Source organism: Triticum dicoccoides, chromosome 2A (genome assembly GCF_002162155.2).
Source record: "Triticum dicoccoides isolate Atlit2015 ecotype Zavitan chromosome 2A, WEW_v2.0, whole genome shotgun sequence".
Taxonomy (NCBI): Eukaryota; Viridiplantae; Streptophyta; class Magnoliopsida; order Poales; family Poaceae; genus Triticum; species Triticum dicoccoides.
This window is the reverse complement of record NC_041382.1, coordinates 784,359,313-784,373,008: the sequence shown is the minus strand read 5'-3', so window position 1 is coordinate 784,373,008 and position 13,696 is coordinate 784,359,313. Positions and strand designations below refer to the sequence as shown.

The 13,696-nt window shown below is 45.3% G+C and overlaps 1 protein-coding gene across 2 annotated transcripts; it reads right to left on the bottom strand.

Annotated features, from left to right (window-relative positions):
• Positions 1-3,294: 3,294 nt before the first annotated feature.
• LOC119357299 (disease resistance protein RGA5-like) lies at positions 3,295-13,312 on the bottom strand. 2 transcript variants are annotated; one of them, XM_037624297.1, is made up of 6 exons: positions 13,112-13,312; positions 12,959-13,001; positions 11,967-12,840; positions 5,308-6,160; positions 4,106-4,145; positions 3,295-3,626 (listed from the first exon to the last, which is right to left on the bottom strand). In XM_037624297.1, the coding sequence occupies exons 3-6, from the start codon at positions 12,788-12,790 to the stop codon at positions 3,598-3,600; spliced, it is 1,746 nt and encodes a 581-aa protein (XP_037480194.1). In that variant the 5' UTR covers positions 12,791-12,840; positions 12,959-13,001; positions 13,112-13,312; the 3' UTR covers positions 3,295-3,597. The 2 variants fall into 2 exon arrangements, with proteins under 2 accessions (XP_037480194.1, XP_037480193.1); XM_037624296.1 differs by lacking the exons at positions 3,295-3,626; positions 4,106-4,145 and having other exon boundaries at positions 4,757-6,160.
• Between the last annotated feature and the right edge of the window lie 384 nt (positions 13,313-13,696).

The window sequence follows — 13,696 nt, the reverse complement described above, 5'->3', positions numbered from 1 at the left end:
AACGTCGGATCGGCTCGACTGAGGACCAACGTGACTTCAAGCCCCAACATTGGCATGTTTCTGTCACAGATCCGGCCAGCATGACTACACCAACATGGCCTAAACCATGCAACGGACTCCGGCAGAACCTCCTTCAAAGGGCTTGGCCAATAATCGCTTGAAGCGTATAAAGGGCTGAGGCTGCATCAGTCCCCTTCAACGACGAGCTGGTCAACAGCTCGAAAGCGCAGACGTGCAGCTGGAAGCGGTCCGGGCTCCTAAAGCCCGATGACAATATCCGTCCTGTTTTTCTTCCTTCTTTATTTACTCATTTACGATTGTATTCTTTTAGTTCCTCTTGTTGCAGCTCGGCATGTAAAAGCTTGAAGTTATAAATAAAGAAATCATGCCCTTTAAAGGTCTTTATCGTATTTCTGCACAAGCACTGCCTTTGCGCTAACAAGAATGTCTTTACAAGATACAATTTTCCTACAAGTCCCAAGTACTCGGCGTCTCGGATTTTGGGGCTTTATATGCATCAGTTTTGAACCTAGATTTTGGTTGTTAGTTGGATTGTCCGGCTCCTATATGTACCTCTTACGTTCCCAGCGAATTTTGCTAAGGGTGTAACGGGAGAACCACTGCGATAGTGCCGCCAGGTTAATTGGTAGAGCGCCTCAGTGGAGAAAGCTAAAAACTAACTATCTACGTAAGCGCAAACCGGTCGGCCATCCGCAGACCGCGTTAAGCGATGTGACGAAAGAGATCACCCGTGTTAAACGAAGGGTTTATTTATCAAAGTAGCCGAAGTGGGCATGGGCATAGACCTCGGTCGCCAAAGCCGACCGCTTCACACACTGGGAGCTCGTCAGTTTTCTTTCGGTTTCCATTTTCAATTTCTTTCATCTTATTTATGTTTTTTTTTCAATTTTGAATTTCACGTTCGTGTTTTTCCAAATACACATTGAATTGTTTTGGAATGCATGTTAAACATTTTTCAGATACACGTTGAACATTTATAGACACATGTTGAGCATTTGTCAAATGCACATTGTCCATATTTAAAATACATGGTGAACATTTTAATATAATACACTGTGAACATATTTTAGCACAACATTGAATATTTTTCAAACACAGATCAACAGTTTTCCTAAAAACATGGTGATATTTGTTTAATACGTTTAACATATTTTAGTTGCACAATGAATTGTTTTTAAACATGTTGAAATTTTTAAGATACATAGTGAAAATTTATTCAATACACAATGATAACTTTTGTTAACCCATGATGAACATTTTTAAAAATATATGCTGAACATAGTTTGATGTGCGGTGGACTTTTTTTTTAAATGATGAACATTTTCTAGGTACAAAACGAATATTGTAAATTTTAAATGTGCTGGGGACCATTTCAAACACAGATCAACCGTTTTCCTAAATACATGGTGATATTTGTTTAATACGTTTAACCTTTTTTAATTGCACAATGAATTGTTTTTAAATATGTTGAACATTTTTAAGATACACAGTGAAAATCTATTCAATACACAATGATAACTTTTGTTAACCCATGATGAACATTTTTAAAAATATATTCTGAACATATTTTGATGCGTGGTGGACATTTTTTAAATAAATGATGAACATTTTCTAGGTACAAAATGAACATTGTAAAAAAAATGTGCTGGGGACCATTTCTTAGTTAGGCGCATGTGACACCGAAGGGCACCAAAGAAGAAGATCGTCCATACCATGACCAACCGTGGACGAGATGCTACATTTCGCCATAGATTAGATATAGCATTCGTGCCCGTCTATCAAGACCTCCTTATAGAGAAATGCCTGCTGGGGCTTGTTTCTTTTTTCTTTTTTCTTTTTTCTTTTTGATAAAAAATAAAAATCATAGTGTTCACGTTTTGAAAAAATATGCAAAAATACACAAGAATCTAGGAATTTATACTACTTCTCTGTAAATTTTCACGATGAATAAATTTTGATGAAAGCTACACAAAAACAATTCATGTATTTCTAGCACATGCTATTCACTACTCCCTCCATTCCTAAATATAAGTCTTTTTGAAGATTGCACTACAAAATACATATGTATGTATATAGACATAGTTTAGAGGGTAGATTCACTTATTTTGCTACGTATGTAGTCCATACTGGAATATCTAAAAAGACTTATATTTAGAAACAAAGGGAGTATAAAAGTCCGAATTTTGTGTTTTCGTACAGCTCACACCAAAGCATATTTCATCATGAAATTTTACAGGAACGTAGTATACATCTGTTTGTTCATGTATATTTGTTTTCGGAACGTTTTGAAACTCTAAAATATGATTTGCATTTTTTTTTTCAAAAAAAGCTCAATAGCCATAGGCCCATTCAGTCTTTCTCTTAGTTGGGCCACGCAGGCCACAGGCTCGTGAATACAGAAACGGGAGGCTGAAGCAGAATCGATCGGTCGCTCGTCGTTGCCGACGAGCGGAGGCGGCAGGGGATCTAAGGCGGCGACCCCTCCGGTGCGATCTTTACTCGTCGGCGCTCCATTTAGCAGTAGCCGAGAGGACAGTACCGGCGAGTTCCCGAGCTGTGCAGGCTAGAACCAGAAAAGTAGCAAGCAGCAGCAGATCGACGACGGCGAGGGCCACCGGCAGCACGCGTCGACTAGGTGAGCTGTTCTCTGTAATTTACTCTGAAATTCTAGAATTGAAGGTTGATTTCTAGTTAGACTTGTTCAAATTTCAGATTTGGCAAGTTTCTTTTGTTGACGCTATATAAGAAAATTCACAAATTTCTTTTGTTGACACTAAGAAAATTCACAAGCGAACCTAAATATGCTGACACTTGTTACTCTGTGATAGACAAAGCTGAAGTACCTTCAGCTTTCTGTGTGCCAAGGTTTTGGCAAATATAGTGAGATCATATATTTTCGTTCTTGTCAGAAATACACTACCCTGTTGTCGCCTGTGGAACACTAACTCAGCTCACTGCTGATGAGGAAAATTAGTCGGCATTTGTACCACTAGAAAGTGAAGCATCCAAAATTCCAAATAAATGAACTGACTACGCCTTTGTTCTATCGAATTTGAGGAAGGAATTGATAAGGAGCCTTAAAGCAGCAGCCATGGAGGCAGCATCGGCGCCAGGCAAATCATTAAAAAAAAGTGAAGATGTACATCATAAACTACTCATTTGGAAGGAAAGTGAAAAGAGGATAGTTCATCATGAGCTAGCTAGCTTTCAAGCAGTAAAACCGAGGACCTTAGAAATGTAATGGTTCCTGAGCAGAGGAAAACAAGAACAGAATAGAGGATCACAGAATTTTAACTTACAAGAGTGTAGACAGTATTCAACACAATAGTTGAAAATGGAAATAGGTCCGCTGAGTTGGATGCACGCCAGGAAAACCCTCTAGTTACATTCGCTGGGAACATAACCTAAGGGACAAAAAACCTGGCGCACCACCACCAAACGTAGCCTTATTACACACTGAACAAACCAGTTTGACCAAATAAATATGTACTGGCAAAAGTACACAGGACTTCATTTCGTTGACATAGAAGGAACATAAGTTGAACATGCTGACATAGAGGTTTGTGGGATAGAGAGTCAATGCCGACGGAACCACCTCCTGCTAGCTGAAACCAAAGGCAGAGACAAAGAATCACATGCAGTTCACTTTCAGTGAGATTTCGGTGAAATTCACTGAATTTCAGTAATTTCAGGAGACACTGAAATATTACATTTCAGCCAAAATATTTCAGCAGTTTCAGTACAACACAGGAATTCAAATATTTTTTTCAAAATATTTTTTCAAATTTTCAAATTTTCAATTGAATTTGAGTGAATATTTCAGTCATTTGGCTGAAATGGAAACTGAAATCACTGAAATTCACTGAATTTCGGTGATTTCGGTTGGTGCTGAAATTTTTCTGAAACTGAAATTGAAAAACCATGGTTCATATTGCGTCTTCTTGATGGTGTGGTGAAGTAAACATTCTTGATGGTGTGGTGAAGTAAACAGACAGTGGAGAGCTAAAGAAGATGCTGAAACGATAATACTACTAGTTACAAACATATGCGTGATGTAGGAAAAACAACTGCACGGAATTGGTACCTGGACATCGGGTTTTGTTTATCGCTCGGCTCAACTCGGCCTGAAATCAAAAGAAATAGTTGTTAGACAAGACAAAAGAAACAGGGGACTGAGAATTAAATGCAGAAACGAGAGTACCTCTCTATCATGTCAGTATTCATCAGCACGAAGGGTGGGGCTTTGGGGATGGCTCTCTGCCACACACCTCAGCGTGTCTATGGCTTCAGAATAATCCTCAGGGCTGACTTCCTTATTGGAAAGGTCAATTCTGAGTTGCTTGAGCGAAGGAAGGTTCCTTATGCTCAAATCAAACTCAGGACTGAGGATGTCATTCACTCGGAGACCGAAGCGAAGGCGTTGAATCATTGGCATAGCTCCTTTTTGGAACGTAGGGTTCACCAGTATAATTCTGTGGAAAAGGCATACTCTCGCCTCCGGGAAGGCACCAGCGCTAACTTCTAGCTCCTCCAACACTACTTTGATATTGCCTGTGTCAAGGGCGAGATAACGGAGAGCCGGCAGCATCCCAAGGTTCTGGATATCTCCGGAGCGCACTTCAAAGGCAGTTAGATCAAGGTAGGAGAGTAGAGGCAGCGATGAAGAACAAATCCATGCAGGAATGAGCCGCAATTGGTTGTATGAACTAAGCCTGCGTAGGTTTGGAGGCGGCACCAAACCGTGCAGCCAATTACCATTAACGGAGATTTCCAGGCGCTCGAGTTTGTGTAGCTTGGCTATGGACCCAATCAAAGCTTTACTAACTTCATCATTTCCCCCAACATCCAATCTGAGCTCTCTTAGCCTGGTCATATGGCCCAGCTCTTTTGCGGTTCTTCAGAACGAAAGCTCATATTGTGCCCCATCAGCTGTTCAAGGCATGTCAGGTTGCATAACCCTTTTGGTAGTGACATACCTGAATCAAGGATTAGGCACACCAACTGCCTCAACTGAACGACACTGGACGATAATTCTTTTGAATTGGTCAATTGCAAGTCTAGTGTCTGCAAAAACTGTAGCTTTCCTATTTCCATAGGGAGCTTGCCAACCTTTGTGCCCCTTAACCCCAGATATCTCAAATGTAACAATTTATCAACATGCCTAAGGCAAATGCCAGGACTTTTTCGAAGATCACAACCTTCTAGATCCAATACACGTAAAACTTGAAATATAGAGAGAGGGGGGATCTTACTAACAACAGGACTAAAAGCCGTGAAAGACCTTACTTGTGACATGCTTGTGGTACCCATCTGAGTGGTGGTGAGATCTGTCATGCTCTTCTGGATGGACAATCTGCGGAAGTTCTCTTTCAAAGCTGTGTCTCCCTTGATAACATCCAATACAGTAACAAAGTTTACTTCGCTTGATAATTCACATATGAGATCCAGCATTATGTCATGTACACAACAAGCTTCAACCCTGCCATCAACATGCATGTTTATCGGAATGATCATGTTTCTGTTTACTAGCTGGTTGAAGTAGCTATCTCCAAGCTCAAGCAGGCTAGCAGTTTCATCTTCTACTTGGATAAATCCTTCACTAATCCATCTTCTTATCAACCGATCTCTGCTAATTTGATGATCTTCTGGAAAGATACTTAGATATAAAAAGCAAGTCTTCAAATAAGAAGGGAGGTCATAAAAGCTCAATGATAATATCCTCTTCATTTTCTTCACATGATCATCACCTTTTTTAAGTCCACGGCCAATAGAGTTGAGCAAAACATACCATTGATCAATTTGGTTGGTCCTCTCATTATTAGCCAAATAACTAGCCAAACTGATGATGGCTAATGGTACCCCAGCACATTTCTTTAAGATCTTTTTGGATACTTGCTGGAATCTAGGAGGACAAACCTCACTTCCAAATATTCTTCTATAGAAAAGTATTTGGGAGTGATTGTGAGAGAGAGGTTCCATCTTATGAATCATATCATCTTTATAAGAGCTGCATATTTTAGAGACATCATCATGTCGGGTGGTAGTGATTATTATACTTCCACACCCATTGTCCACGAGTGCAAGTCTGATTGTTTGCCATGCTTCTTTATCCCATAAATCATCAATAATTATAAAGTACCTATGCATATGGAAACACAAGAGGTACATGTTAGCAATAAAAAACAATTTTTTTATCAAAAATATGAAAGCATGTCAACCACCTCAGTAATCCATATGAGGTACTATATTGTTATCACTTGAGCAGTGGGTTTGTTTGATTTTTGGATTTTAATGTTTGAAATTTTGATGGTTCAGTGTTTGATGATAAAGGGTTCCCCCGCTTTATATTATAAAACAGCCATCTGATACATGCAGCTCGCTGGGGCCACAAGACAACCAAGTCCAAAAGAAAAAACAAAAGAAAGAAACTGACATTTTTTTTCCGACAGCGATCTTGACAGCTCTAAACAACCAACATTTTTTTCTTATTGAGTTAGGACACGTTAGAGCTCTGGGGTCAGTTAACCCCACAGGTTTTTGGCTGCTGATTGAAACCCAGCTATGAGTACTCCTCTGAACCCATAGGTCACAGCAGCTGACCCCACTCTCATTCACACATACGGTGAATATTTTGGGCCATCTAGTAGGAAAACCATTCCAGCTCACATGCTCTCCCTCTCTCTCCAAGGGCGTGTTTGGTTGCCCGCATATGGCCCAGCCTGGCCCGCGCAAGAAAAACTTGGCCCGTTTGATTGCCTGCGTTTACTGTGAGGCCCATATCGCACGAAACTTAAAGCACGTCCAGGCCAGACTCAGGGGAAACACGCGAAGCGGCAGTAGCTCGCGAGCCTGGCTCGGACAAGGCAGGGGAGGGCGACGCGCTTCTCTCCTCGTGCGACCAGGGAGATGGCGCGAGCTCGCCCGCGTCGCCGAAAAATCGGCGGGAGGATTTCGGCTCACCTCCCGCCGAGTCCACCCCTATTTAGCCCCCTCCCTCACCGCCCCAACTCCCGCCACCATTCTCCCTCTGTTCGAGCTTTCCCGCCGACGCGTATCGGCACCGACGAGAAGTGAGCGATGCATCTTCATCGGCCGGCGCTCCTTCACCGGTCGGCGTTGATCTTCCACAACCATCACCCCTCATCCCGAGCTGCAGCCATGGCCTTTGTGAGTTCAATCCCCCTTTCTCTCTGTTCCTTCTAGCTAGATCTGAGCTGCAGCTAGGGTTTGATCTAGATGCATGGTTGATTAGTGGTCTGATCTATGAGCTCATATGGTTGATTGCTATGTTGTTGCAATTTGTGGTAGGGCTAGATGTTCAAGCATGTGGTAGGCTAGATTAGTAGCAGAGTTTGAAGTTGAACCTTGTGCTTGTGTTGATTCGTGCTTAGATCTGTGATTAGTATGATAGTGATGAAGCATGTGCTTGATATGATAGTGATGAAGCATGTACATGTATGCTCCTGCTTTCATGGATTGTTCGGTATGTTGTGTGCTATGCTTATTGTCAATGCGTGCTACGATTGTAGGACATGACCACGCGGACACAAGATCTTAGTCAGGCACTTGTCCTGTCCGACAACCAGTTTGCTCCACTCGCTTGTCGAGGACTCGCAGCCTATGTCCGAGATGGCACCTGATTCAGAGGTGTTCACGTCTGATTCCCTCTATGTGCTAGTAGTGCTCGTTGAGCCAACTCTTGCTGCTGCCGCTGCACTCAAGGTAGCAGCAGCAAAGGCAAAGAAGAATGGTAGGTCGAACAACATGAAGTGGCAGCCGTTCATGTCCATGTTTGTGCTGAACAAGATGTGTGAGCTCATCTCTAGTGGAGTTAGGACTGACAAGGCCCAGGGTGTTGGGTTTGTTGCCATGGCAAACGCTCACAGGGTGCTGTGGCTCAGGACCTGGCTGGGCAGGCGTTACTACTAGAGTAGTGATGCCTGTGAGCGTGCATGATCACCGACGACGATGGCGGTGGCGACGACGATGACGATGACGACGTACATTTTGTGTAGCTAGGGCTGGAAAACTATTTGACGGTTTGTATATTTTGGTGAGGTGGTATATACTAACCCCTCACGATGATGAACTTGCGGTGGTAGGACGACACCCTCTTTTGGATGTGGTGGTAGGATAACACGATGGTAGTACTAGGTAGAAGTTGCTATGCCGTATGATCATGCATGCTTTACTTCTTCTCTTCTGCTACATTGTTGTTTGTGTGCTACTTTGCTTGCTACTTGTGTGCTCCATTGATTTGTTGCTTCAACTCTTGCTCTTGTGCATTGCTAGGGTAAGTGGTATGTTGTGTTCATCGGTAAGGCTCCAGGGGTTTACAGTTCATGAGAAAAAGCCAGTGCACAAGTGTCATCGTATAGCAACAACAACCATAGAGGGTTCAAGACTAGGCAGGCAGCAGAACAAGCTTACTCCGACTGGGTGCGAAAGCACGAAGGCAACAGTGTTGACAGTGGCAAGGTTGGAGGTGTCAAGGTGGATCGTCAGTTTGGGCTGAAGCTGAAGAACTTCATCATTTTTGCCCGGTTCATCGCAATTGTTGTGTTGTGGCGTTGGTGTGCTAGGTGTGATAATTGCGGGTAAGCTCACCAACTAGGGTACAAGGTAAGCACAACATGTACGCTATATGCAACCAAATGTCGTGTCTATGTGCCGCTTGGGCCAATGCAGGCAACCAAACAAAGTGCCCTTGCGTATTACCTAATGCAGGGACACTAGATGCAGGTAAGCAAACAACTTGCAAATGGCGTATTAGGGCATGTTTTTGCTCAACCAGGCTGGGTTGAGAAGTGTATGTGATGCATGAACTATTCACAACGGCAACCAAACACGACCCAAACCATCGAATCTTCAATCTCTCTTCCCGCTCAGTCCCTTTTTTGTTCCCCAAATGTTTAATCTCCCTCAAGTTGAGAAGATTAGGAGACGGTACTTTTTTCTAAAACGAGGCAAAAGATTTGCCATTTTCATTAATTAAGAAAAAGAAAATTGCTTGGTTAGTTAATGGAAATCTGAACGAAAACCGTCACAACACGCCCGCAAAAAGGGAACACCGGCCGACCTGGCACCCACAAGATCACGCATACCGTCGAGGAGAGGACACCATCGAAGCTGCCTGCAATGTCATCGTCATCACCTCTCCCCGAGTAGGAGACTCCGACTTTGCCACATTGACGACCCGTCAAGACCCCTCCAAACGAACGACACCCAAAGACCTCGTCGGCCATAGCCAAATAATCAGCCGAGACGTCAGGGACCGGCAGCTTTGATTTTTTTATGCGCTTCGTGGGAGAAAGTTGCAAGCCTGGCACCGACCTAGTCCAGCGCAACCTTTGAAGAGCACCGTCCGCTGAAATCACCCTCATGGAGTCATCGTTGCCGCAGGGGCCCTGCCACACGTAGCTCCGACTTGTCTGTCACAGTGAGAAACAAACATAGGCGCACCCAATGGCGAATCGGACCTTCGACATCAGAAGGACAAGCCACGACCCAACTCTGCACGCCTTTATCGTCGTTGCCGCACAAGTCGCAACGCCAACCACGCGCATCACCGTTTGGGCACCTGCCAACCGTGATGCCGTGCACGTCCAGCCCAAGGGAAGCACGGAGTAGGATCACCGGTCTTCAAAGCAACGCCTCAAAGGAGGAAACGGCGTAAAGACGACGCCGTTGCCCAACCCAGACGGGTCTAGGCTTTCACCCGAAGAACCAGATCTGAGGATGAAGCTGGTGAAGAAACTCCACGATGACGCCTTCAAGAAAAGGAAGGACGCCCACATGCGCCGCCAGCACCGGCCAACGCGAGCCAGGCAAGCCTTCGCTCGGAGCAACTCAAGAACCACCCACCCCACGCAGACCCGCACATCCGCTGGCCTGTACACCTCCTGCGCCTCGACAGCGCCATCAACACGCAGGAGCCACCACCAATCCTCGTCGCCAGCCAACGCCGCGAGCCAGATCTGACCTAGCACGGCCAGATCGAACAACCACCAGCAGCCGCGCCCTCAGCGGAGGAGCTAGCAACCGCGCACCACCACCTGACGGGCGCATCCACCAGGCAGGGAACGTGGGCTGCCACCCCACCGCTCCAAAGAAGAGAACTGGAGGGACGAAGCCCTCGAGCTCCTCACTGCCGCAGCATGAGGGAGCACCGCAGCCTCCACCTCACAGGAGAGCGCCGCCGAGGGATCCGCCTGACCGCACCAGGGTGGCCGCCGAGTTGCCGGAGAATCCGCATCGCGCAGCCGCGGAGGTCCGAGCCTCCCCCACCGAAAGCACACGGAGAAACGCCCCGCCGTCGCTGTCTGCCGTGCGGGCTTAGCCCGCCAGCGTCCTCCGGTGGCGGCGAGGGAGGGGCGGCGGCGGCGGCGGTTAGGGTTCCGCCCGAGTCGCCCCCTGAGCGACGCAGGCGTCTCTCTCTCTGAAATGGTTTGCGAGTTCCCAGGAGATGGTACTTCGAGGAGCCGAGTAGGCGGCTGTCGATTGCGTTGCCGGAGCCGTGGACATGGAGGCTACAACGAGCTTGGAGGAGAGGAGCCAGAGCTCGCACTGCCTGCCGAGTCTGCCTCGCTGGCCCAGCGCCCGTCCCACTGCCGGCAAAGCAGCCGGCCTATGTGTCAAACACTGTATCAAGAGGAACGGAAAGGAGGTCTTCGTGAGTATTGTAAAGCTTTGACCCCACAGAATTTTTTTTCCTGGCGCCGCCGTTGCTGAGAAGAGTTTATGATGAGGGGTGTGTGTGGCAATCAGCTGGGCTGTTTAAGGGTGATATGTCACCCTTCTTGCAGAGGTAGTTTAGGTGGGCATACCAGGAGTAGTTGGGTCTCCTCTGGCTAAATGCCATCTATGTAAACCGTGGACTGTGGATGGGTCTTCTTTGCCCACTTCTCCTATGCATATGTGATACACATGCTTAAGTGTATTCTAGAGGGGAAAAAGGGATGAAATTGAGCATGACACAGAGCCCCACTGGTGGCAAGAGGTCAAGGTAGGTACAGTGAGAAAAATAGAAGTAGGCGTGGGAACACATATACAATTGGAAATGCATGAAAAATAAGGTGAGATGATTTTAAGAGATGAAGTCTTTTTCCTTATCAAATGAAATAAACAAGTACATGTGCTGAAATAAGTGATTTTACTTTTTTGTGACCAAAACATGTTTCATCTTGAGAATTTACAGAAACGTAGTATACATCCGTAGGCATGTGCGTGTTTGTTTGAAACTTCAAAAAATGATTTCTGAATTTCTCAAAATTCCAGGTTCCATGGATCCCGGGATCCAAAAGGTATTTCTGATAAAAAAATCTATTTTCTATCTATATAAGATATAACTGTTGTCGAAGAAAAGGAAATGAGACAAGCGACCATATGTTGTATGGTTTAGGGAAAGGAAAGGTAAAATATATACTAATTATTATAATTCTGAAGTAAGGAGACTATATGGTGTGCACTTCAAAAAAGAGAACATGTCAGTTATTTAGATCAATCAAGGATCAAGTAGAGAATGACAATGCGCCCTACTTTGCGGCTACAGGTGGCAAGAGGCCACGTTAGGTATATTAAAAAAATAGAAGTAGGCATGGGAACATGTGAATGCACAATCAGAGAAGTATGGAAAATAAGGTGAGATGATTTCCAAGGTGTTGTCGTTTTTCCTTATCTAATAATGAGGTAAAACATCTACAGAAATTTAGTATTAAATAGAAAGATACATATATGCATCACCCACTAGCTAGTTATCCTTTTCTTTTGACCAAAATTATAATCGTCGTTTCCGGCAGGATTGACGCTATGGGTGCTTCTTAGATGTACAACTAGGCCACAAGAAGTCTTAATGTATTATATACTGGAGATGTATACGTGCCATTAGCGTGGATGGCATCTGCAGCAATATAAATGACATGGTTGGTTGGATCGGTGCGGCGTACCTTTTCTTGCTAAGCAGTTCACGGGCTAGGATGATGAGCTGCTCTACATCCAAGTTTGCTGCATTCATACTAGCGTGTTTTTCCTTGTCAAGTTTGAAGAGAAGATTGCTTAATACTTTCTTCATGTCGGGATTCCGAGACACAGACACAAAAGCTTTGTAACCAAATTTTGTTGGAAGGGAATCATATACTTCTCTGGCAAGTGTGGTCTTGCCCAATCCTCCAAATCCCACAACTGAGAGTATCTTGAGATGCGCCTTGGACACTGGATCACCGTCACTGATCTTCTTGATAATATCGTCCCTTGCTTTGTGTAGGCCGATGATATTCTTCTTATCCCCGTAGAAAACCTCCCAGAAAGGGTCAGTGGTGGTCCTTTTCGCTGCAGGTAAATTAGCAAGATTATACCTTTCATGTCGTCTGGTCACATCTTGCAACCGCTCATGGATCTCTTCGACTGCTGTGGAAATCTCACGGCGAGCCTTGCCCTTTTTAAACACGTTTAGCATCTTGGCCATGAGCTTCTTGAAGTTGAACTGATCAGCATTGGGGTCACTGCCCTCAACACGCACCAGGAGAGAGTCAACAACATCCTCCATGTCGTAAGACAGCTCCCTGACATCGTCAGCCCAAAGCTTGACTTGCTCGTCGAGCTGATCCCGTGGCACCTCTGCCACCTTGCCAAGGGCAGCGCGCATAATATCCAGCTCGGCAGAGAAGGACTTGACCTTTTTCTTGACGCCCTTCTGTAGCTTGTACTCCTCCTTGATAACCTCGCTCAATTTGTTGAGGAGGGAGCCCATGGCCCCCATGGCCAGATCCATGGCTTACTCAATCTTCTCTTGCTGATGGTCACCGGGGATGGTGTCACGATCTGAATACCAAAAGGGAGAAAAAAAAAGCAGAATGTAACAACAAGATATTACAAGGGAATTGAGAGATACCACAAAGGGATTCCTAAAGCTACTGAGTAGTTAGTGAGGGGGCCTGACCAAATCTTCTGTTGTTGATGGGCACCGGGCATGAGGTTACGATCTGAATACCACAAGAAAAGGAACGGAAATGTTACATCAAGAGACTACAAGGGGAATGGAGAGATATCACAAAGGGATTACTGAAGCTAATGAGCAGTGAGGGGATCTGACCTCGATCCAAAGACAACGGCGTTGCGGTTCGTCCCTCCCAAGGTGCCAGTGGAGGGGATCTGAACGAGGCCCTCCGCAGCCGGCAGGGTCAATCAATCTTTGCTCTCTTGCTTTCTATCGGAACACAGGCTCCATCTTGCTTGTCCGTGTAGTGGTTGCTGCAGTCTGGCTCTGCCCAAAGCCTAACAATTGTAGTATACTGGGAAGGGCGAGAGGGGACGAGTGGGAAGAGGACATGTATGTGGCCGGCTTTAATCGGGGAAAGACTTTATGATATCTCATATTAGTTGAGATCGTGAGATCTGTTGAGTATGTGTTTTGTATTGCACGTGTATTGGAGTTGTGACTCATCTTCTAGTCTTGTATAGTTGAAGTAGAGGCCTTCTCCTGTAATATATATACGTGCACCAGCATCCCATCAATACAACGATTATTGTATTGCAAATCTTCTCTCTACATGGTATCAGTTTTTAGGTTTTAATCCTCGCCTTCCGCTGCCGCCGCCGCCGGGCGACTCCTTCCGCGCCGCCGCCGCCACCCCACCACCGCCGCCGCCGCGCGCTCCTCCCGCGCCGCCGCCGCCGC

Coding starts and splice junctions, on each gene's coding strand:
- LOC119357299 (XM_037624296.1), bottom strand. CDS start 12,790: ATGGATCTGGCCATGGGGGCCATGGGCTCCCTCCTCAACAAATTGAGC. Junction 6,161..11,966: donor GAACTGCTTAGCAAGAAAAG/GTACGCCGCACC, acceptor CCATATGCATAG/GTACTTTATAATTATTGATG.